The 25,472-nt window shown below is 43.0% G+C and overlaps 1 protein-coding gene across 1 annotated transcript; it reads left to right on the forward strand.

Moving 5' to 3' along the window:
• The first annotated feature begins 1,260 nt into the window (after nucleotides 1-1,260).
• LOC311108216 (transmembrane protein 200A-like) lies at nucleotides 1,261-9,405 on the forward strand. Its single transcript, XM_084150837.1, has 2 exons — nucleotides 1,261-1,883; nucleotides 7,023-9,405. The coding sequence occupies exon 2, from the start codon at nucleotides 7,043-7,045 to the stop codon at nucleotides 8,546-8,548; it is 1,506 nt and encodes a 501-aa protein (XP_084006963.1). The 5' UTR covers nucleotides 1,261-1,883; nucleotides 7,023-7,042; the 3' UTR covers nucleotides 8,549-9,405.
• Nucleotides 9,406-25,472: the final 16,067 nt, after the last annotated feature.

A 25,472-nucleotide genomic window follows, 5' to 3' on the forward strand; every position in this document is an offset into this window, starting at 1 on the left:
GCACATCATAGTGTATTACAGCTGGAGTGGATCCAGATCTCAGGACGTGCATGGTTGAAATCTGTTTTCTCCCCCTCACTGAGACTCACTAGTCTGGCTGCATCACTCACGTTACTAGTCAGTTACGCAGTGGGATGTCACCACATGCAGCTGAGGCTGTCACACTTAGAAAAGTTTCCTCAGACTGACAGCAGAGATCCTCTCCAGTAAATTCCATAGAAATAGATTCAATTTCTATGGTAATAACACCCAGGCGGCATCTCAAATGGCACTCTATTCCCTATATAGTACCCTACTTTTGATCAGGGCCCATAGGGCTCTGGTTAAAAGTAGTGCACTATGTAGGGAATAGGGTACTATTTGAGACACAGCCCAACTCACTTCTCAAGGTCCCCATACTATCAATCTCCCCATTTAACAAACCTTGAGAATTCCTAACAAGGATCAGAGGGGTGGGGAGACAGAGAACAGGCGTAGTAGTGGGACTTAACCCAGCTCCACTTTAACCATTCTCAGCCCCTCAACCCCAAAGGCTTAAGTGGAACCTAACAATACTAGAAGTTGGGTTAGTCCCATTTCAAATTAGAAAATATGTTTGGTTTTTAGACAGTATCAAATTAGAGGAATGTAATATAGAAACCCAGCCACATAAGCTCTATAGCTCTCTCCAAACCCCCTGTGAAAATGTTGTTTTTTGGTATCACATTGAGCCAGATATGCATTGCATAAACACAGGAAATGACAGAGATTCAAACATCTGCAACTTTTAATACTGATCTCTGGGCTTTTAACCATTTAATTGCTCCTGCTAAAATAAACTACAGTTGGTTGTTTACTCCAAGGGTGCTTGCACATCACAGCATGTACAGTAGGCAGTATGAACAGGGATTGTGTTTCATCTTGATTCAGTGGGAGGTATATTGTCATACAGTATCTCTCTTATGGGGCCATTATATATAGGCCTAATGATTGCATTCATAAATGCCCATAAATGCCCATCCTCATAGGAAAGCAACGTGCAGGTAACTTACTGTAGGTTACCACGTGTTTTCAATATTTGCATCAAATACCGTATTTGCATTGGAAGCATTGGAAACTATTATGGTAATATTCTATTCAGATGCATTGACTTGAAAGTATTTAAATTAGCTTTCTCTTTTTTTGTCGTCTCACTACGCGTCACTTATACGAAGCATCACGTGGGAGTACAAAGCTTGCCTAGTCTACCATCCCCAGTAATGCATTATTCCGAGCTGAAGGGACCGTCTCTATCCTTGAAGATGCGGCAGGAGAGCCTTATCTACAAGCTACCATTCCACGGAGGAATAAAAAGTGGACATGATAAGACATCTTGGTTCTACTCTAAAAGGATTATAAAGTGGACAGTGCTTTGCCCCCAGATGTGAACACTTATGCTGGCATTTTCTTCATAAGAAATGAAAAAACATGTTTCTGTGCAGATTTTCTGCCGGAGCCAACTCTAAAGTTAGTAGACTAAACTGAAAACATATTTGCTTATATTCTGGACATTAAACTGAATTTTATGAGCCGACTGTATGTGAATCACCGGGCATCAGTGACAAAAAGTTGAGACAGTTAAAAGTAAAACAATAGTCGTTCTTCGCGCGTCGGGCAGCTTGGAGCAGTTTATACAGCGGTGTGGCCAACAGTCCAGGCGCGTTTTGGAAATGGAGCAAAATAATGAAAGCTTGTTCCTTTGGAAGTGTATTATTTTTCGTATCGGCACCCGATTATAAATGTAATGGGAATACAAACGGACATAGCAAGCCAAACATGAGTGTTGAGAAACATGGCTTATGTTATAATTTCCTATGCGTAATGGACAAATAACAACAGCTACAAAGAAGCAGCCTCTTTTACAGGTAAGCAGCAATTGCATTATTTTTTTTTAAAAAATGAATTGGCCTAGATGGCCTCTTCTCTAGTAAAATAAAGATGATTTGCTTGGTTCTGTTTCAACCTTCATTTAAACCAACAGATGCTTTTCTCTATCGAATCCATAGACAGGATAGTCTCATGGAGCAATTGCGCTCGTATCAAAGATAATGTATATCCTCTCATCACTTTGATTTCTCAACTTTACTCTTCTATTATACAACTGGCGAATAAAAAATTCCTTCCCATCGTTTTACCACAGCCTATTATTCATAGCTGTTTTAAACCATTTACTATTTATGCCCTATTCGAGCTATAGGCGTTTTTTAAAATGAAAATGGTCTGGGGTTTTGAGATTTTACATATCTCGCAACATAGCCTGCACGCGCACATGTAGTTATGATCGATTATGTTATTGTGTATTGCATTACTGTGCAAATGATTCATTTTCCTGGAACCAGCGGTCCCATAACAGCGCCAACCCACGCACTTGCACACACTCGCGTCCGTCTAGAAGTTACTGACACATTTGACTATCATCATCATGGAGTTTTCTTGGCATCATACCTCGATACAACAGTGTTTGTAAATACATAACATGTTTCTTACCACAATAAGTGTAATGGTAGTTTACATAGGAAAGTAGGCTGCAGTGTAAAGGTTGTTACATACTTATAACTGTTAAGCTATATCTGCTCTCTCTCTCTCGCTCTCTCTCCTCACTCTTAGAACAACCAAGTGTCACAAAATGCCATGGTATCCACTATTCAGACATTATGCACTGTGTCTGGAACAACTCCTCCCCCAACCACACCAATAATGCCCTGACCAGGATCCTCCTCCTTGTCCAATCTGCTATGGCTGCAGTGAATAAATCCTTTGCCAAAGCAGCAAGTGCATTTGTGATAATATGTTATGTTCCTTCTTTATTTTGGTTATTTCAGGTTTGACACGTTATTTCAATCTGGGAAGACAACATTTTGTTCTCAGCACTGAACATAAATGTATATTAACTGACAGCGCTATTGTCTGTTTTTCACCTATTCAGTCTTATCTTTGACTGGTCCCTAAGTCTTTTCATGTCCACTGATGTTTATCATTATGATAGCCTCATGGGGCATCATATTCTTATTTAAATTCCTGTTTGTGTTTTTCGAAAACAGAGCAAAGCCATGGCATGCAAGCAATGTTCTATGTTCTAAACACATGGTTAAAAAGAATAATATAAAGTTAATAGGAACTGCACTCTCTTCTTTATTGCTACCATCCACCCCCTGCCTCCCTCTTCTCCTCATCCTGGTATTTAATAGAGAACTTTAGATAAGCCAACATCAAAAGGCTACACCGCCCACATCTGCTCCCAGACCTAATGATGAGGGTGGGTACTTGGTACAGGGTTTAGTCAGAGAAGCAGGTCAGACAACTGTCATCCATTCGCCAAGGAGTCTCCTCTCCGTCTGCAAGGGAACAATACCTTTTTCTAGATCCGAACATTATGACATCTAGTATTTTCACCATGAAATCATGTGTGTTGACCTTAAGCTAATAAGGCAGTGCCTTGAGAGATGTACAGTTGTGGTCAAAAGTTTTGAGAATGACACATATACTAATTTTCACAAAGTCTGCTGCCTCAGTTTTGATGATGGCAATTTGCATATACTCCAGAATGTCATGAAGAGTGATCAGATGAATTGCAATGAATTGCAAAGTCCCTCTTTGCCATGAAAATGAACTTAATCCCAAAAAAACATTTCCACTGCATTTCAGCCCTGCCACAAAAGGACCAGCTGCCATCATGTCAGTGATTCTCTCGTTAACACAGGTGAGATTGTTGACGAGGACAAGGCTGGAGATCACCCTGTCATGCTGATTGAGTTAGAATAACAGACTGGAAGCTTTAAAAGGAGGGTGGTGCTTTAAATCATTGTTCTTCCTCTGTTAACCATGGTTACCTGCAAGGAAACACGTGCTGTCATCATTGCTTTGCACAAAAAGGGCTTCACAGGCAAAGATATTGCTGCTAGTAAGATTGCACGTAAATCAACCATTTATCGGATCATCAAGAACTTCAAGGAGAGAGGTTCAATTGTTGTGAAGAAGGCGTCAGGGCGCCCAAGAAAGTCCAGCAAGAGCCAGGACCATCTCCTAAAGTTGATTCAGCTGCGGGATCGGGGCACCACCAGTGCAGAGCTTGATCAGGAATGGCAGCAGGCAGGTGTGAGTGCATCTGCACGCACAGTGAGGCGAAGACTTTTGGAGGATGGCCTGGTGTCAAGAAGGGCAGCAAAGAAGCCACTTCTCTCCAGGAAAAACATCAGGGACAGACTGATATTCTGCAAAAGGTACAGGGATTGGACTGCTGAGGACTGGGGTAAAGTCATTTTCTCTGATGAATCCCCTTTCCGATTGTTTGGGGCATCCGGAAAACACCTTGTCCGGAGAAGACAAGGTGAGCGCTACCATCAGTCCTGTGTCATGCCAACAGTAAAGCATCCTGAGACCATTCATGTGTGGGGTTGCTTCTCAGCCAAGGGAGTGGGCTCACTCACAATTTTTCCTAAGAACACAGCCATGAAAAAGAATGGTACCAACACATCCTCCGAGAGCAACTTCTCCCAACCATCCAAGAACAGTTTGGTGGCGATCAATGCCTTTTCCAGCATGATGGAGCACCTTGCCATGAGGCAAAAGTGATAACTAAGTGGCTCGGGGAACAAAACATCGCTCCCCAGACCTTAATCCCATTGAGAACTTGTGGTCGATCCTCAAGAGGCGGGTGGACAAACAAAAACCCACAAATTCTGACAAACTCCAAGCATTGATTATGCAAGAATGGGCTGCCATCAGTCAGGATGTGGCCCAGAAGTTAATTGACAGCATGCCAGGGCGGATTGCAGAGGTCTTGAAAAAGAAGGGTCAACACTGCAAATATTGACTCTTTGCATAAACGTAATGTAATTGTCAATAAAAGCCTTTGACACTTATGGAATGCTTGTAATTATACTTCAGTATACCATAGTAACATCTGACAAAAATATCTCATAACACTGAAGCAGCGAACTTTGTGAAGACCAATACTTGTATCATTCTCAAAACTTTTGATCACGACTGTCCTTGGATTTACAGATATATCTACAGTGCCTATAGAAAGCCTACACCTCCTTTCTCTTTTTTTTTCACATTTTTCTGCCTTAAAATGTAATCTAAAAAGGGATTCAATTCGATGTGTCTAGATGGGTGTACCTAATAAACTGTCTGGTGAACGTATGTTGCCCTAAGAGTCGTGCAAAGTTGGTAGAATTTTAATGAAAATGCTGTAATGGCTGCCAAAGGTCCTTCAACCAAGTATTAACTCAGGGGGGTGGAGACTTATCTAATTATAATATTTCAGTTATAAAAAATAAAATAATTCTATAGCTTTCTTTCACTTTGAAAATGTATAGGTTGTGTAGATCTGTAGGAAAAACATCTAATTTAATTGCTTTTTAGATTACATTTGAAGGCAGCAAAATTTGAAAAGAATTCAAGGAGGTGTAGACTTTCTATAAGCACTGTAATGTTATCCCTACAGAGCTATAGTTTGCTTCTGGGACATACTCTCTCCGTGTTGTGTGAGTATGGTGTGTAAACATAACAACTTGTCCACACTGCACTAACAACACCCTGTTGGTAGTGCTGACAGAGAGATTATGTTAATGGTTCACTCCACACACCTGTTGGTAAAGCCCCATTGTCACGTCTCCTCCCATTGCTCCCCTCCGGCGCTCAGATTCGCCGGTCTACTGAGCCACCGGTCTGAGCGCACCACCTCGACAACACCGGAATGGAAACCCAACGCACCCTAATCACCTCCAGCGCACCTTGCACCTCATCATCTCATCACCACCCCTATATAGCCCTGGACTGTTCAGTGTTGTGTGGTGTGTGATTGTTAGTGTCTTGTCGTGTACGCGCTCTTTGTTGTTTTCATGCTCAGTGTTAAGTAAACCTTTACATTGTTGATTCCTGCATCTGCGTCCTGCCTCTTCGTATCCTCAGTACTCGTCACAACCATGTTACTGCACCTCTCCTGCCTTCAGCCTGGTTGTTGGAACTTTTAAGGTGTTTTATTGGAAACTGAATATAACATATTTATTCTATAAGTTGTGGTGCTCCATTGGCAAATGTTGAAATATGAAAGTGTAGTGCAGTCAGGCCACCCATGAATGTATGGTTGAATACTGACCAGAGCTTCTTGTGTAGGCTGAGGATGGATTTTACTGTAAAATATTTGAAGACCACTTCTGAGTCATCTCCATTAACAGACTGTCATAATCAATTCTACAGTCTTTAATTTAAGATCTCTGCGTAAGGACTAAGTAACGGCATCTTATAGTTTTAAAACCCCTTTTATTATGAAATTAGATGATCCTCCTGAGATGACAAATAGATGGCGTAATTGGGAATGTGTGTGTGTGTGTGTGTGTGTGTGTGTAAGAGAGAGAGAGAGAGAGTGCAAGTGAGTGAAAGGAGAGAGAGTGACAGAGAGAGAAAGAGATACACAGCTGGAACGGAAAGGCAGTGCTGTATTACAGATAACTCTGGAGTCATCCGCTCACAAACATAAAGCTCACAAACACAAAGCTCACAAACGCAAAGCTCACAAACACAGAGCTCACAAACATAAAGTTCACAAACACAAAGCTCACAAACATAAAGCTCACAAACATAAATCTCACAAACACAAAGCTCACAAACATAAATCTCACAAACATAAAGCTCACAAACATAAAGCAATTAGCCATTTCTATCATAATTTGGTCTTCCAGAAATGCCCACCTTTCTTTTTAGAGATGAAATACAAAGAGGAAAAACACCAGATTGCCAAATGAATTGTTTCCTACGAGCTGTGACTAGAATAAATATTAGAACATAATTGTCATCAGTTGTAATTACCAAAGCATGCATGAGAGCAGTTAACTGCAGCTGCTGTTCCCAGCTTGATGGAGCCACCCCAAGGTCAATGCTGCTCTGCTTCCCACAGTGGGATTACCAGGAAGACAGTGCCAGCAACCCAGCAATCAGAGAACAGACATCAGTAAACATACCAGATGCTTCTCACTCCCCCTCTCTGTTTGTCTTTACAGGGCCGTAGACAGCTGTAGTGATGATTTCAGCTGGGGGAGTGATCACAGGCCATCTTGCTGCGCTGAAGAGGCAGGACTCTGCCCGCTCCCAGCACCACCTGCCCATCCAGTCCCTAGCCCCAGGAGAGATCCAGGAGAAGAGGAAGGCCAAGAGTAAACCCCGGGCCGATGTGGTTGTGGTCAGGGGAAAAATCCGCCTCTACTCTGCCTCTGGGTTCTTCCTCATCCTGGGTGTGTTGATCCTGATGGTGGGCATCGTCATGGCCGTACTGGGCTACTGGCCACACAGAGAGCCCCTTGTAGCGGCCAATGCCAAGCTATCCACCAACGACACTAGGGTGACCCGGGAGCAGGGCGGTACGCTGATCCAGTTTTTTGAGCAGCACCTGCACTCTGAGAAGATGAAGATGCTGGGACCGTTCACCATGGGTATCGGTATCTTCATCTTCATCTGTGCCAATGCCATCCTGCACGAAAACAGGGACCGGGAGACCAAGGTGATCCACATGAGGGACATGTACTCCACTGTTATCGACATCCACAGCCTGAGGATCAAAGAGCACAAGTACATGAACGGGGCCTACTCAGTCCCATATGGGGAGCATGAGGTCAGGACCTATGAGAACCAGTGTGCCTCCAAGCTAGCTGCTGACACCCTGCTAGGGTTCCCCGATATGGGGAACGACGTGAGGGTGTCTCGCAGGACCAGCTCTACGGAGGACGAGGAGGGTCTTCTCAACGAGGCCAAAGGGGGGCATGGCCTCCTGCCTTCATTCTGCAGAGATCGCTCTGGCTCCATCTTTGGCCTGCAGCATGAAGGCAGTCGCCACTGGCACGAGAAGAGCAACTTCCCCAAGAGATGCCAGACCAGATCCATCGTCTCGTCCTCCATCAGCGCTTTTACCCTGCCTGTGATTAAGCTCAACAACTGTGTGATTGACGAGCCTGACATGGACAACATCACAGAGGACCTGGAACACATGAGGGTTAGGGCCAGACTCCCCTCTTTGCAGTCCCTTTCCCTGGCTGTGCCTGTCCCGGTGGACATCACCAAAACCTACAAACCCCCTGGTGTCATGCTCCTCAGGAGTAACTCGGCCACAGAGTCCCACTCCTCGTCCTCTCATAGCTCTCTGTCCCCAGGTTCTGCCAGTGGGAGCTACCTGTCCCCCGGGGTGGCCCGGAAGGACTTTGGCGCCAACAACTCCCTCTACATGCTGTCTTCTCACTCCAAGTCTCTGGACCTGGATCGAAGGCCCACCACCCTGACAGTGAAGCCAGAGCAGAGGAAACATCCTAGCTGGCCCCGACTGGACCGCAGCAACAGTAAAGGCTACATGAAGCTGGAGAACAAGGACGATCCTATGGACAGACTGCAGCTGCCCCAGGTAGCAGTCAAACGGGATTACACCAAGAAAGAGAAGCTGCTCATGATCTCCAGGTCTCACAATAACCTCAGCTTTGAACATGATGAGCAGTTCGTGAGCAACACTATGAAACGAGGGAGCTCGGAGACCAGGTTTTAAATGGAACACTTACAAAGCCTGGTCCCAGATGTGTTGGTACTGTCTTGCAACAATGACCATACAGATGTAGGATCTTAATTTGCGTCAGTTTGCTACAGCAGGAAAATAAACTTGCAGCACCAGGAAATGTGAATTATTATGTGCATTATAATAAATTGACATTTTTTGTAGGGGATGATACATTTTTCATTAGGGCAAATCAAGTCTCACATTTTAAAATGGAAATTGCTAACTTTAGAAGATTTTTTTAACCTTGAATATACTACAAGTTTGCATTTCCTGCTGTGCAACAAAAGAGTGATCAAATTAAGATCCGACATTTGTAGGAGTTGGCGAGACAGCACAAACAGATCTGAGACCAGGCTATGGTCCACTACTTGGACCTAATTCTAACAATGGTGTTTCTTTGTGTGACAATATCATTCTGCAATACAAATCACAATTCTAACTGTTCACTGTCAGAGTGTTGAATAGTTAATTGTAAGTGTGATTACATGTTGTTTTGGGATGGCGCGCTCAGGTATTCCGTCTGTTTGCAATGAGTCTAAAGAAAGAGGGGTTGAGTTACATGCGTGTGAGATATTTGCAGCAAAAATCAATTTGTACAAAATGTTGAAATTAGGTTCAAGGTGAACTTGAAAATGTGGTTTGTTTTTCTAGTCTTTACGTTATTGCAACAGGCAGTATTGTTTGTTTAAACTGATCAGTGTACGTACCAGAGTTGGCTAGATATTTTGCTATGGAGCTTTTAATCATGTATTGTTCTCAACACACATTGCTATTTTTTTAAAGAAAAGCGTTAACCCGTAAATGTACAGTTGACCCATTTCTCAGAATAAAATGAAGCTTTTCAGTAACATTTGTCTTTTATGATAGCCTATACTTTATTTTTCTCGCCAGCCTTATGAAAATCCACTATGTATTCACAGAAAGGTATGTAGCCTGGCCTTAGTACATGCATTTTAAACACAAACATAATTGCACAAAGTCTGTGTTGAACAGTACAGAGTATCTCAGTTCCCATCTGTTATTCTGATGTTCATTTCGTCCCTTGAATTCTCAAGGCGAATGAATTGAGAAATTCTTCAAACATTTTCCTTCTCACCCAACAAACTTTGACCCTGTTGAGAAGGGAAACTATCATCCCTTTATCAAGGAAGTGAATAGCATTCCCATATTGAACAATAGGAGCTCTGGGAGTACCAAATTGGGAGCTGCCAGAATAGAGAGGAGACTCATAAGAGGGTTCCATCTGGAGGGGGAGTCAACCAAGACGTGTGACTTCCAGGAAGCCTGATATTTAAACAAGGATTGCATATTGTCAATATGAACAGGAGAAACTGTGCTACATAGATGGTCAGAATCTGATAAATATGCTGAAATGAATTAAGATTAACTGGTGCCATTGGCGTCAGCTAATGGAGATCCTAATCAAATCAAATAAATAAACACAAATTGATTATTTATCTCAATCCAATTGGAAAGACATTGGATTTAATTTGATCATGTTCTTTTTTCTTTTATGAGAATTTCTTTTTTTTCAGCTTATTGACCTTTTCGTGTATCTATAAAAGGTAGTCCTGTTTAAAATTTTTTAAAAGCAGTCAATGAAACCTTGGATGGCTGGGTACAAGTCTATTTTGGGAAGGTTTTGGTTGTGTGAATTACAATTCTTCAACAATACAGCCTCTGCCTTGCCGATTTGGTCCGTTATTGCTATGCTCTCTGAGCATGGGTAGGTTATTCATGAAATATCAACTTCCCACAAGCCACTTATAAAACAATAAGGTAGTATCATATGGATGAAGCACTGACTAATCAATCCTCTGATGTTCTTAAGCAATGAATATTCATTTTTGCAAAGTAATAAAGAGTAGCTTTATTTGATTTATTCTGTTTTTCTAGAAGTTCCTTGCCTACAGTATATAGGCTACAGTCCACACAGCTCCAGCTCGGATCCTCATCCTAAACAGAAAAAAAGTTACAGATAAAGTTGGAGCTAGTTTTGGATTTGACAAGGAAGATAATGTTTGACTGAGGCCATCTTTGGAGTTAGCATAAAAGCAAAAAACATTGTGCCTTCAAAAAACAATTCAAATCAAATGTTATTTGTCACATTCTTCGTAAACAACAGCTTACTGGCCGGTGTTGCCTGGAGCTTTCCCATCTGATAGCGCCGTCGAAGGAGCACAGCATGAGGAGAAAAGCAATCAACGATGGTCACATGTCACGAGCCGTGGAAGCCGAAGACAGCGACCTCCCACAAAGCAGTCTACACTCCCAACGAGAGGCCCGGAGCGGATACAAACAACAAATAGTTTCGCCGTCCTGGAACCTGATCTTCCTGCACCTTCGTTATTGGGGGTGACTATGTCTGCGGCTGCAGTGCCTACTACTTCGATTTCGAAATCGACGTTGGCAACCTTCCGTCCCTACTCTGGATCAAGCGTGGCTTCTCCATCTGTCGGAGGCCTGCATCCTGTGAAGCGTGGGAGTGGCCGGATTTCCTCGTCCTTCTCGCCAGCCATGATTTTGGGCAGCTCCATGGTAAGAAATGTGACCGTTCCTGGTGCAAAAACAATGCCCTATCCCGGAGACTCGAGTAAATGATATTACTAAGCTGCTCCCGAATGTACTAAGTCAGGACATGGAAATCGATTCTATCGTAGTCCATGTGGGTTTTAATGACATTATGAAGGGCAGCTCTGACAGTTGATACTGGATTTTAAAGCCTCTCCAACATAATCCAGGTAGAATCAGGAATTCCCCAGGGCAGCTGTCTAGGCCCATTACTTTTTTCAATCTTTACTAATGACATGCCACTGGCTTTGAGTAAAGCCAGAGTGTCTATGTATGCGGATGACTCAACACTATACATGTCAGCTACTACAGCGACTGAAATGACTGCAACACTTAACAAAGAGTTGCAGTTAGTTTCAGAGTGGGTGGCAAGGAATAAGTTAGTCCTAAATATTTAAAAAACTAAAAGCATTGTGTTTGGGACAAATCATTCACTAAACCCTAAACCTCAACTAAATCTTGTAATAAATAATGTGGAAATTGAGCAAATTGAGGTGACTAAATTGCTTGGAGTAACCCTGGATTGTAAACTGTCATGGTCAAAACATATTGATACAACAGTAGCTAAAATGGGGAGAAGTATGACTACATCAAGTAACTGATGCAAGTAATAACATTAGATTTAAAAAACAGATGAAAAAACACCTTTACAGTGGGGACTGTAAAGCAACACAAACATAGGCGCAGACACATGCATACACACACATGATAACATACGCACTATACACACAAGTACACATGGATTTGTGTACTGTACATATGTGGTTGTGGTGGAGTAGGGGCCTGAGGGCAGACAGTGTGTTGTGAAATCTGTGAATGTATTGTCTTTTTTTTTTTTATTGTATGAACTGCCTTAATTTTGCTGGACCCCAGGAAGAGTAGCTGCTGCCAAGGCAGCAGCTAATGGGGATCCACAATAAATACAAATACAAATACGTACGGGCCCTTCCCAACAATGCAGAGAGAAAGAAATTGAAATAGTAGAATAAATTGAAAAAATTGAAAAGTTATAACACAAGGAATAAATACACAATGAGTAACGAAAACTTGGCTATATACACGGGGAGCCAGTACTGAATCGATGTGCAGGGGTACGAGGTTATTGAGATAGATATGTACATATACAGTGCATTTGGAAAGTATTCAGACCCCTTAACTTTTTCCACATTTTGTTACATTACAGCCTTATTCTAAAATTGATTAAATTGTTTTTTCCCCTCATCACTCTACACACAATAACCCATAATGACAAAGCAAAAACAGGTTTAGATTTTTTTGCAAATTTATAAAATAAAAAAAACTGATATCACATTTACATACACTACCAGTCAAAAGTTTGGACACACCTACTCATTCAAGGGTTTTTCTTAATTTTTACTTACAATTTTTGACATTGTAGAATAATACTGAAGACATCAAAACTATAAAATAACACATATGAAATCATGTAGAGAAAAAAATTGAAATAGTAGATTTTTATTTATTTTTTTAAAGTTATAACACAAGGAATAAATACACAATGAGTAATGATAACTTGGCTATATACACGGGGAGCCAGTACTGAGTCGATGTGCAGGGGTATGAGGTTATTGAGACTTCTGTAACCGTAAAAGCCTTGGTTTCTTGCATGTTAACATCAGAAGTCTCCTCCCCAAGTTTGAGTTATTCACTGCGTTAGCACGCTCTGCCAACCCTGATGTTCTAGCAGTGTCTGAATCTTGGCGTAGGAAGGCCACCAAAAATTCAGAAATGTCCATTCCAAACTACAACATTTTCCGTCTAGATAGAACTGCCAAAGGGGGCGGAGTTGCAATCTACTGTAGAGATAGCCTGCAGAGCTCTATCATACTATCCAGGTCTGTGCCCAAACAGTTTGAGCTTCTACTTCTAAAAATCCACCTTTCCAGAAATAAGTCTCTCACTGTTGCCGCTTGCTACAGTTGTGTCTTGGACACCATATGTGAATTGCTTGCCCCCCATCTATCCTCAGAGTTTGTACTGCTTGGTGACCTAAACTGGGATATGCTTAACACCCCGGCCATCCTACAATCTAAACTAGATGCCCTCAATCTCACACAAATTATCAAAGAACCTACCAGGTGCAACCCTAAATCCATAAACATGGGCACCCTCATAGATATCATCCTGACTAATTTACCCTCTAAATACACCTCCGCTGTCTTCAACCAGGATCTCAGCGATCAGTGCCTCATAGCATGCGTCCGTAATGGGTCCGTGGTCAAACGACCAACCCTCATCACTGTCAAACGCTCCCTAAAACACTTCAGCGAGCAGGCCTTTCTATTTGACCTGGCCCGGGTATCCTGGATGGATATTGACCTCATTCCGTCAGTAGAGGATGCCTGGATGTTCTTCAAAAGTGCTTTCCTCTCCATCTTAAATAAGCATGCCCCATTCAAAAAATTCAGAACTAAGAACAGATATAGCCCCTGGTTCACCCCAGACTTGACTGCCCTTGACCAGCACAAAAACATCCTGTGGCGTACTGCATTAGCATCGAACAGCCCCCGCGATATGCAACTTTTCAGGGAAGTCAGGAACCAATATACACAATCAGTTAGGAAAGCAAAGGCTAGCTTTTTCAAACAGAAATGTGCATCCTGTAGCACTAACTCCAAAAAGTTTTGGGACACTGTAAAGTCCATGGAGAATAAGAGCACCTCCTCCCAGCTACCCACTGCACTGAGGCTAGGAAACACTGTCACCACCGATAAATCTACGATAATCGAGAATTTCAATAGGTATTTTGCTACGGCTGGCCATGCTTTCCACCTGGCTACCCCACCCACCAGCTCTGCACCCTCCGCTGCAACTTGCACATGCCCCCCCCCCACCCCGCTTCTCCTTCACCCAAATTCAGATAGCTGATGTCCTGAAAGAGCTGCTAAATCTGGACCCCTACAAATCAGCTCGACTAGACAATCTGGACACTTTCTTTCTAAAATTAGCCGCCGAAATTGTCGCAACCCCTATTACTAGCCTGTTCAACCTTTCTTTCGTATCGTCTGAAATCCCCAGAGATTGGAAAGCTGCCGCGGTCATCCCCCTCTTCAAAGGGGGTGACACTCTAGATCCAAACTGTTAAAGACCTATATCCATCCTGCCCTGCCTTTCGAAATTATTTGAAAGCCAAGTTAACAAACAGATCACCGACCATTTTGAATCCCACCGTACCTTCTCCGCTATGCAATCTGGTTTCCGAGCTGGTCATGGGTGCACGTCAGCCACACTCAAGGTCCTAAACAATATAATATCCGCGATCGATAAAAGACAGTACTGTACAGCCGTCTTCATCGACCTGGCCAAGGCTTTTGACTCTGTCAATCACTGCATTCTTATTGGCAGACTAAATAGCCTTGTTTTTTCAAATGACTGCCTGGCCTGGTTCACCAACTACTTCTCAGATAGAGATCAATGTGTCAAATCGGAGGGCCTGTTGTCTGGACCTCTGGCAGTCTCTATGGGGGTGCCACAGGGTTCAATTCTCGGGCCGACTCTATTCTCTGTGTATATCAATGATGTCGCTCTTGCTGCTGGTGACTCTCAGATCCACCTCTACGCAGACGACACCATTTTGTATACATCTGGCCCTTCATTGGACACTGTGTTAACAAACCTCCAAACAAGCTTCAATGCCATACAACACTCCTTCCGTGGCCTCCAACTGCTCTTAAACACTAGTAAAACAAAATGCGTGCTCTTCAATTGAACGCTGCTTGCACCTGCCTGCCCGACTAGAATCACTACTCTCGGCCGGTCTGACTTAGAATATGTGGACAACTACAAATACAGTGGGGAGAACAAGTATTTGATACACTGCCGATTTTGCAGGTTTTCCTACTTACAAAGCATGTAGAGGTCTGTAGTTTTTATCACAGGTACACTTCAACTGTGAGAGACGGAATCTAAAACAAAATCCAGAAAATTCATTGTATGATTTTTAAGTAATTAATTTGCATTTAATTGAATGACATAAGTATTTGATCACCTACCAACCAGTAAGAATTCCGGCTCTCACAGACCTGTTAGTTTTTCTTTAAGAAGCCCTCCTGTTCTCCACTCATTACCAGTATTAACTGCACCTGTTTGAACTCGTTACCTGTATAAAAGACACCTGTCCACACACTCAATCAAACAGACTCCAACCTCTCCACATTGGCCAAGACCAGAGAGCTGTGTAAGGACATCAGGGATAAAATTGTAGACCTGCACAAGGCTGGGATGGGCTACAGGACAATAGGCAAGCATCTTGGTGAGAAGGCAACAACTGTTGGCGCAATTATTAGAAAATGGAAGAAGTTCAAGATGACGGTCAATCACCCTCGGTCTGGGGCTCCATTCAAGATCTCACCTCATGGGGCATCAATGATCATGAGGAAGGTGAGGGATCAGCCCAGAACTACACGGCAGGACCTGGTCAATGACCTGAAGAGAGCTGGGACCACAGTCTCAAAGAAAACCATTAGTAACACACTACGCCATCATGGATGAAAATCCTGCAGCGCACGCAATGTCCCCCTGCTCAAGCCAGGGCATGTCCAGGCCCGTCTGAAGTTTGCCAATGACCATCTGGATGATCCAGAGGAGGAATGGGAGAAGGTCATGTGGTCTGATGAGACAAAAATAGAGCTTTTTGGTCTAAACTCCACTCGCCGTGTTTGGAGGAAGAAGAAGGATGAGTACAACTCCAAGAACACCATCCCAACCGTGAAGCATGGAGGTGGAAACATCATTCTTTGGGGATGCTTTTCTGCAAAGGGGACAGGACGACTGCACCGTATTGAGGGGAGGATGGATGGGGCCATGTATCGCGAGATCTTGGCCAACAACCTCCTTCCCTCAGTAAGAGCATTGAAGATGGGTCGTGGCTGGGTCTTCCAGCATGACAACGACCCGAAACACACAGCCAGGGCAACTAAGGAGTGGCTCCGTAAGAAGCATCTCAAGGTCCTGGAGTGGCCTAGCCAGTCTCCAGACCTGAACCCAATAGAAAATCTTTGAAGGGAGCTGAAAGTCCGTATTGCCCAGCGACAGCCCCGAAACCTGAAGGATGTGGAGAAGGTCTGTATGGAGGAGTGGGCCAAAATCCCTGCTGCAGTGTGTGCAAACCTGGTCAAGACCGACAGGAAACGTATGATCTCTGTAATTGCAAACAAAGGTTTCTGTACCAAATATTAAGTTCTGCTTTTCTGATGTATCAAATACTTATGTCATGCAATAAAATGCAAATTAATTACTTAAAAATCATACAATGTGATTTTCTGGATTTTTGTTTTAGAGTCCGTCTCTCACAGTTGAAGTGTACCTATGATAAAAATTACAGACCTCTACATGCTTTGTAAGTAGGAAAACCTGCAAAATCGGCAGTGTATCAAATACTTGTTCTCCCCACTGTACCTAGGTGTCTGGTTAGACCGTAAACTCTCCTTCCAGACTCACATTAAGCATCTCCAATCCAAAGTTAAATCTAGAATCTGCTTCCTATTTCGCAACAAAGCCTCCTTCACTCATGCTGCTAAACATGCCCTCGTAAAACGGACTATCCTACTGATCCTTGACTTCGGCGATGTCATTTACAAAATAGCTTCCAACACTCTACTCAGCAAATTGGATGTAGTCTATCACAGTGCCATCCGTTTTGTCACCAAAGCCCCATATACTACCCACCATTGTGACCTGTACGCTCTCGTTGGCTGGCCCTCACTACATATTCGTTGCCAAACCCACTGGCTCCAGGTTATCTATAAATCAATTCTAGGCAAATCCCCGCCTTATCTTAGATCATTGGTCACCATAGCAACACCCACCCGTAGTATGCGTTCCAGCAGGTATATCTCACTGGTCATCCCCAAAGCCAACACCTCCTTTGGCCGCCATTCCTTCCAGTTCTCTGCTGCAAGTGACTGGAACGAACTGCAAAAATCTCTGAAGCTGGAGACACTTATCTCCCTCACTAACTTTAAGCATCAGTTGTCAGAGCAGCTTACCAATCACTGCACCTGTACACAGCCCATCTGTAATTAGCCCACCCAACTACTTCATCCCCATATTGTTATTTACATTGTTATTTATTTTGCTCATTTGCACCCCAGTTTCTCTATTTGCACATCATCTTCTGCACATCTATCACTCCAGTGTTAATACTAAATTGTAATTATTTTGCACTATGGCCTATTTATTGCATTACCTCCATAACTTACTACATTTGCACACACTGTATATAGATTTTCTATTGTGTCATTGACTGTACATTTTGTTTGTTCCATATGTAACTCTGTGTTGTTGTTGTTTTATCGCACTGCTTTGCTTTATCTTGGCCAGGTCGCAGTTGTAAATAAGAACTTGTTCTCAACTGGCTTACCTGGTTAAATAAAGGTTAAATTAAAATTAAAATTAAAAAGTAACAAAAAAAGCCACTGATGAGCGGTGCCTGGTTTCCCCCAGACTTGACGCTTGGCATTCAGGCCAAAGAGTCCAATCTTTGTTAAATCAGACCAGATAATCTTGTTTGTCATGTTCTGAGAGTCCTTTTGGGCTCTGAGGGTCCTTTAGGTGCCTTTTGGCAAACTCCAAGCGGGCTGTCATGTGCCTTTTACTGAAGAGTGGCTTCCGTCTGGCACTTTACCATAAAGGTCTGATTGGTGGAGTGCTGCAGAGATGGTTGTCCTTCTGGAAGGTTCTCCCATCTCCACAGAGGAACTCTGGAGCTCTGTCAGAGTGACCATCGGGTTCTTGGTCACCTCCCTGACCAAGGCCCTTCTCCCCCGATTGCTCAGTTTGGCCGGGCGGCCAGCTCTAGGAACAGTCTTGGTGGTACTAAACTTCTTCCATTTAAGAATGATGGAGTCCATTGTGTTCTTGGGGACCTTCAATGCTGCAGACATTTTTTGGTACCCTTCCCCAGATCTGTTCCTTGACACAATCCTGTCTAGGAGCTCTACGGACAATTCCTTCGACCTCATGGCTTGGTTTTTGTTCTGACATGGTGGACTCCAATCAAGTTGTAGAAACATCTCAAGGATGATCAATGGAAACAGGATGCACCTGAGCTCACTTTCTGTATTTCTGTTTTTTATTTGTAATACATTTGCAAACATTTCAAAAAACCTGTTTGTTCTTTGTCATTATGGGGTATTGTGTGTAGATTGTAGCTTCTTGCGGTCGGATGCCAAGCAGTTGTCATACCAACCGGTGACTCAGCTAGTCAAGATGTTCTCAATGGTGCAACTGTATACGTTTTTGAGGATCTGAGGGCCCATGCCACATCTTTTCAGCCTCCTCAGGGGGAGGAGGAGTTGTCGTGCCCTCTTCACGAATGTGTTGATGTGTGTGGACCATGATAGTTCCTTAGTGATTTGGACACTTGAAGCTCTCGACCTGTTCCACAACAGCCCCATCGATGTGGATGGGGGCGTGCTCGGCCCTCCGTTTCCTGTAATCCACTATCAGCTCCTTTGCCTTGCTGACGTTGAGGGAGAGGTTGTTGTCCTGGCACCACACTGCCAGGTCTCTGACCTCCTCCCTGTAGACTGTCTCATCGTCGTCTGTGATCAAGCCTTCCACCGTCGTGTCATCTGAAAACATAATAATGGTGTTGGAGTCGTGCGCAGCCACAAAGTCGTGGGTGAACAGGGAGTACAGGGGGGGACTAAGCACGCACCCCTGAGGTGTCCCCGTGTTGAGGGTCAGTGTGGCGGATGTGTTGTTGCCTACCCTCACCACCTGGGGCGGCCCGTCAGGAAGTACAGGATCCAGTTGCAGAGGGAAGTGTTTAATCCCAGGGTCTTTAGCTTAGTAAAGGCATGAAGGGCACAATGGTGTTGGTCGCTGAGCTGTAGTCAATGAACAGCATTCTCACGTAGGTGTTCCTTTTTTCCAGATGGGAAAGGGCAGTGTTGAGTGCAATAGAGATGGCGTCATCTGTGGATCTGTTGGGGCGGTATGCGAATTGGAGTGGTCCAGGGTGTCGTTGATGTGAGCCATGACTAGCCTTTCAAAGCATTTCATGGTTACAGATGTGAGTGCTACGGAGCGATCGTCATTTAGACAGGTTACCTTGGTGTTCTTGGGCACAGGGACTATGGTGGTCTGCTTGAAACGTAGGTATTACAGACTGGGTCAGGGAGAGGTTGAAAATGTCAGTGAAGACACTTGGCAGCTGGTCAGCGCATGCTCTGAGTATGTGTCCTGGTAGTCTGTCTGGCCCTGCGGCCTTGTGAATGTTAACCTGTTTAAAGGTCTTACTCACATCGGCTACGGAGAGCGTAGTCGTCCCGAACAGCTGGTGTTGTTATTTATAGTTCAGTGTTGCTAGCCTCGAAGTGCGTATAGAAGGTATTTAGCTCGTCTTGTAGGATTGCGTCACTGGACAGCTCGCGGCTGGGTTTCCCTTTGTAATCCGGGATAGTTTGCAAGCCCTGCCACATCTGACGAGCATTAGAGCCTGTGTAGTAGGATTCCATCTTGGTAATGTATTTACACTAAGCCTGTTTGATGGTTCGTAGGAGGGCGTAGGGGGATTTCTTATAAGCGTCCAGATTAGTGTCCCGCTCATTGAAAGCAGAAGCTCTAGCCTTTAGCTCAGTGCAGATGTTGCCTGTAATCCATGGCTTCTGGTTGGGATATGTACGTACGGTCACTGTGGGGACAACGTCGTCGATGCACTTATTAATGAAGCCGGTGACTGATGTGGTGTACTCCTGAATGTAATTGGATGAATCCCGGAACATATTCCAGTCTGTGCTAGTGAAATAGTCCTGTAGCTTAGCATCCACTTCATCGGACCACTTCCATATTGAGAGCATCACTGTTACTTCCTGTTTGAGTTTTGGCTGTAAGCAGGAATCAGGAGGATAGTGCTATGGTCAGATTTGCCAAATGGGGGGCGAGGGAGAGCTTTGTATGCGTCTCTGTGTTTGGAGTAAAGATGATCTAGAGTTTTTTCACCTCTAGTTACACAGGTGACATGCTGGTAGAAATTAGGTAAAAAGGATTTCAGTTTTCCTGCATTAAAGTCACCGGCCACTAGGAACACCGCCTCTGGTTGAATATTTTCTTGTTTGCTTATGGCCCTATACAGCTCGTTGAGTGCGGTCTTAGTGCCAGCATCGGTTTGTGGTGGTAAATAGACATCAATGACAAAATATAGATGAAAACTCTCTTAGTAAATAGTGTGGTCTGCAGCTTATCATGAGGTATTCTAACTCAGGCGAGCAGAACCTTGAGACTTCCTTAATATTAGACACTGCGCACCAGTTGTTGTTAACAAAGAAACACACACCCCCTCCTTTGAGCTTCCCTGATGCAGCTGTTCTGTCCTGTCGATGTATAGAAAAACCTGCTAGATTTATATTTACAATTTTCAGCCACGACTCTGAGAAACATAGGATATTACAGTTATTACATTTACATTACATTCTGATCACGTTGTTACGAGAGTCTCGAATGGAGCTCATCCAGTTTTTTCTCCAGTGATTGCACGTTCTCCAATAGAATGGAGGGTAAAAGTGATTTATCACAATGGTGTCAGACAACAATCAACAAACCTAAAAATGTATTTCTATCATACATTTTACATCAATAGACAAAAACTACTTTTACATTTTAATTTCCTGGTCAAGTCTCTGTGTTTCTTCTGCCTCATTGCTAGATCCTCCCACTGGTGCTCCTTGGGTACAGATGGCTAATTTCCTTGGTGGAGCAGGGCAGGCCAGGGCTGGGTTAATTGTTAGGAGCTGAGAGATGCCTTGGGGTTTAGACCTCACTCACTCACCAGGGGAATGGGAGCTTTGGGTGAGACCCAGGCCTTCGGGATGCTATTCTAGCTGGTATTCTAGCTCATTAGGGGCGTCAATCTCCATCACAGTTTATGCAGGGGTCCGGGACCCCCTCTGACTGCCATGTCAACAGCGGCACCCTCAGTATTTGACCCCGACGTCAGCTAGGCAGCTGCTACATTTGACAAAGGAGAGCTGCAAAGGCTCATGGGTCAAAACAAGAGAAAACATTAATATGATGAGATTTCTTAAAATGACATATCTGGTTTATTTTCATTTATACAGTAAGATGAGGATGTCTCCTCTGTTCAGTTATACATAAAATGTCAAATTTTTATATAAACTGCTAGTTACCCAAACTAATGAGAAGCTAAGGCTGTGTTTACTAATTGGCTGACCTTCCGTGACCTTCAGCACCTTGTTATTGTCTTTCATGACCTGCTATTGGAAACTTCACCATTATGCACCATTCAAGGTCACACAGGGGCATCCCACTCTTATTAGAGATGTCTCTACTGAGTCACACAGACTATTATTCCCCATCCTCATTATCCAGGAGGTGTGTTGGTAAATCAGAGTGTGAACAGTGGTGTACTACAAATCTAAATAGAGGTGTTTTTGATCAACTCAGAGTTCAACTCGGGATAACTGATGACACGAAAGTGGCTCACCTTTTAGCCAGGTACATTTCTATGGCAACAAGTCCTTCAGAACTAACCTGCTCCGGGCTAACTTCACTTATCTTGAATGAAGTATTTGAGCCATGAATTCAGGTTAAGGACCAATCAAATTAAATTCCCTCCCTCTCACAAAGAGTGCGTCATCATCCCTTCATTCTCCGGACCATATTTGAGGAAGACAACTGACTAAATATTTTATTGATCAAATGTTGTTGTGTGTTAAAAATAGTAATATTCAAATCACACAACACATTTAGTAATGACAGGATGCATTTGAAACTGCACACGCACTAAAACTTTCGTATGACTTAATAAAAGTAATTGTATCGATAGGAGGGGAGAAAAATTGAGTTGTGCAGAAGCACACCAAAGAACTGATTTGCGTAAGAAAGATGGCACTTATAATAGCCCATATCATACCATACCATATCCTGCTGAATTTGCAGGGTAACTTTTCTTTCATTTTGATTTTGGCAAAAATTCTAATGTGGCACTGACTCACCCATGGATTGATGTTTCTGCATGGTCTCAATGAAGAGTTTGGCGTTCGACTATCCAAGCTCTGCCCACTTCTGCAGTGACATACAGTTTGACCCATCCTCCTGTCCCATTCTAAAGGCACCTCTAAGTTCAGAGGTCAAGTCATGTTTCATAACGAGTGCTTGATCGAGCCAAGAGAATTATCATTATTATAGGCAAAATGATATTTCATACTGCTTTTAAATACTGTATTGATTGAGAAAAGGTCTGTAAGAGCACAGTTTGACAACATAATGGCCTTAATGGAGGCTTGAGTGACTTCTTTGTCAGTGACCACTGATGTGCTCATATTGTTATGCATGGGCCCGGTAACAATGACAATCAATAACAACAAATAACTTGTGTCCTGTCAAGTTTAAAGCCAAGTGTGTGATGTCACTTCTATCTGAGGATGTGAAGGCATGATATAAACGGTGTGCCAGCATGCACTTTATGAAACTGTTGCACAGTAAGTGGGTTACATTAATGTTTCAGAGATCTTCCAGTATGTATTCTTCACAGCAACAAATGGTATGTAGACATCTCTGTTTACATTCCCTATCTTCAATCCCCCTGTCAGCTTTTTTGACGTAATGGGTACATATGTTTGTTCTGGAAATAGCTTCTCTCTGTTACCTTCTTTTTGCTTTATTGCACATAGTCTATGCTTTCTGCAACTTAAAAAATCAAGTCAGTAATATTGGTGTAAAACAATGTACTATTTCAGGACCTGTCTGGCTTTGTAGTAGGTTGGTTTTCATGTCATCTTTTGAATCAGGATAAAATGGAGACGCATTTCAAGTAGAAATGGTAGGCTACATTAGAAACAGTTCCTTTTCCTGATTCAAAGACTGAATGTCATTTACTAGGATGGAATAATAGTCATGTAAGTGAGCCTAATTTGGAATGCAACAAAACTTTTCTTGTCCTATAAATTGAAAATAAGTATTTGGTATTAGTGGTAAAAAGTTTGAAATATTTATTTGTGTAACATTTGCCACTTACAGTGGCAGTTGTCCAGTGATAGTTTGAAAGGTTCAAAAGTTTGGTTGTAAGGTCAGGGCCCATGTCAGTAAAGTTATACTCTCTACAGTATGGAATACAGAAATAGTGACCTGGTTCAAAAATCTCTAGTGTGTCTGTAAGAGGGAAATGAATGCATAGTGTGTCTGTAAGAGGGAAATGAATGCATAGTGTGTCTGTAAGAAGGAAATGAATGCATAGTGTGTCTGTAAGAGGGAAATGAATGCATAGTGTGTCTGCCGTCACCAATGTCAGAATGAGAATGAAATACTTATCTTAATCCTGAATATCCTCCGAGCAGTCCATTAAAGGGTAGAACGCATCACCCTCCTAGCCCTCTGGGAAATTAAGGCATTGTGATCACTGGTAGAGGGGGCATGTGGGTAGCGTCTGAAACAGTGAAGCTGAATCAGTCCCTCACTAAGGTCTGAGCTGCACACAGTCAACCCCATCACATACCACTGTATGCTCAGACCTCTGCACAGTGTGTGATGTGATGTGGGATGGTAACGTTGTCTACAACACTATCTGTGAAATGAGTGTGATGCTCACTTGTTTAACTGAAATATCATTGTATCTAAGGTTCCTAAAGCTTCCAATTGGCTCATTCCCCCCCACAGCGAGTGAATTAGAGTGAGATAGTGTTTGTTGTTCATTCAAGAGGAAAGACTTCATGGCCAACTACTCATGCTCCACATACTTATTAATTTACATTTTAGTCATTTAGCAGAAGCTCTTATCCAGAGCAACTTACAGTTAGTGAGTGCATACATTTTCATACTGGCCCCCCGTGGGAAACGAACCCACAACCCTGGCGTTACAAGCGCCATGCTCTACCAACTGAGCTACAGGGGACATGCAGACACATCCGAGAGAGAATATGGGGAGAAATGGATGGCTGAACAAATATGGAGTGTGTGTGCATTTTGCATTATTCAAGAGAAGCTTCAAGGAGCACGTCTATTGACAGAACAATTTTCGCCGGCATTCTGTACCTAGTCATTCTTCAAAGGGATACTTTTAGAACAGCCACAGTTAATGGGGCCTGTGAAAAGTGGTCCTATACCAGCCTCAGCCCATCATATGAATATAATGACGTCTGCTGAGGCCACACGGGAGCCATGCTTCGACTCCCCTCCGCCAATCCCTCTTAATCAGCCAATTAAATTATTCCTGCTTGAAGGGAACAACCGAAGGGCACCCAGAGCATCTCTCTCCAGCTACAAGCCCCTCCTCCTACTCCTCCTCCATCCCTAGCTTTCATCATCCCTCCCTGTCATTCCATTAATCTTCCTTATTAAAGAAATAGGCCTTACTGTGCACGTCAACACGGAGCGTTTCAGAGGTCCTATTGGTTAACCTCAATCCCTCTTGTACAAGCACAGACCCTGCTATTTAACATCTATTTTATGTCATTTGAGAAGGTGGCTAAAACAAGGTGGATTAGGCTAAATAAGAATGGCTGCATTATACAGCAAAGGCTTTTTTAGTCACCTTTAAGTGGCTGAGAAAGACATGCACATTTTAAAGTGTCTGGTCATGATGGACATATTTGTGAAACTGTTTGTGAACATTTAGAGAGAAAGGCCTGACACAGCTCTCATGGTAACTGTTCCATTGTTGTCACTGATTGCCATCATTTGTCCACTTTGACAGCAGTGTTATCCCTCAAGGATAAACCAGATGGCAAATCAGCCTCCTGTAAGTGGTGCTTGTTGTAATACTTTATTTCAACGTGAAATCTCTGAATTACTCACAGCAAGACTTAGGTCCCTCTCATTAATTAAGTGGAGATCAACACACAATCACTTACTCAAACACCCTAAAATAAGTCCCTGACCCTGAATATCTCACCCACTAGACCCTTGGCACCTAGGAGACACACTATATATACAATTCTTTTTCAGTGTGATTCATTCCAATAATAAACAAACATTTAGTACATAATAGTGCATAATTAACTCCTTATTTACGCCCTCAGAAAATGTCCTCATTTCAACTATTTACTTACAGCTACGTCATCAAGACTTAACGCTTTCATAGAGGAGAGCTTGAGAAAACAAAGCAAGCTTTTAAACCATAGAATAAATTGGCCTCTACAATCCATTTAAATGTATATATTCAACACAATACAGAATTAAACAGTCAATCCTGTTGAGAGAGAGAGAGAGAGAGAGAGAGAGAGAGAGAGAGAGAGAGAGAGAGAGAGAGAGAGAGAGCACAGTTTAGTTTAAACCTCCCACTGTTGGATTTGGCAGCTTTACAACTGTCCTCTCTTCTTTATGAATTCAGCTGTGCATCATAATGTAATTAATATTTCAATAG

This window comes from Coregonus lavaretus (genome assembly GCF_964263955.1).
Source record: "Coregonus lavaretus genome assembly, chromosome: 33".
Lineage (NCBI taxonomy): Eukaryota > Metazoa > Chordata > Actinopteri > Salmoniformes > Salmonidae > Coregonus > Coregonus lavaretus.

Bases quoted from the DNA above. Each gene is read 5' to 3' on its own strand.
- LOC311108216 (XM_084150837.1), top strand. From the start codon at position 7,043: ATGATTTCAGCTGGGGGAGTGATCACAGGCCATCTTGCTGCGCTGAAG.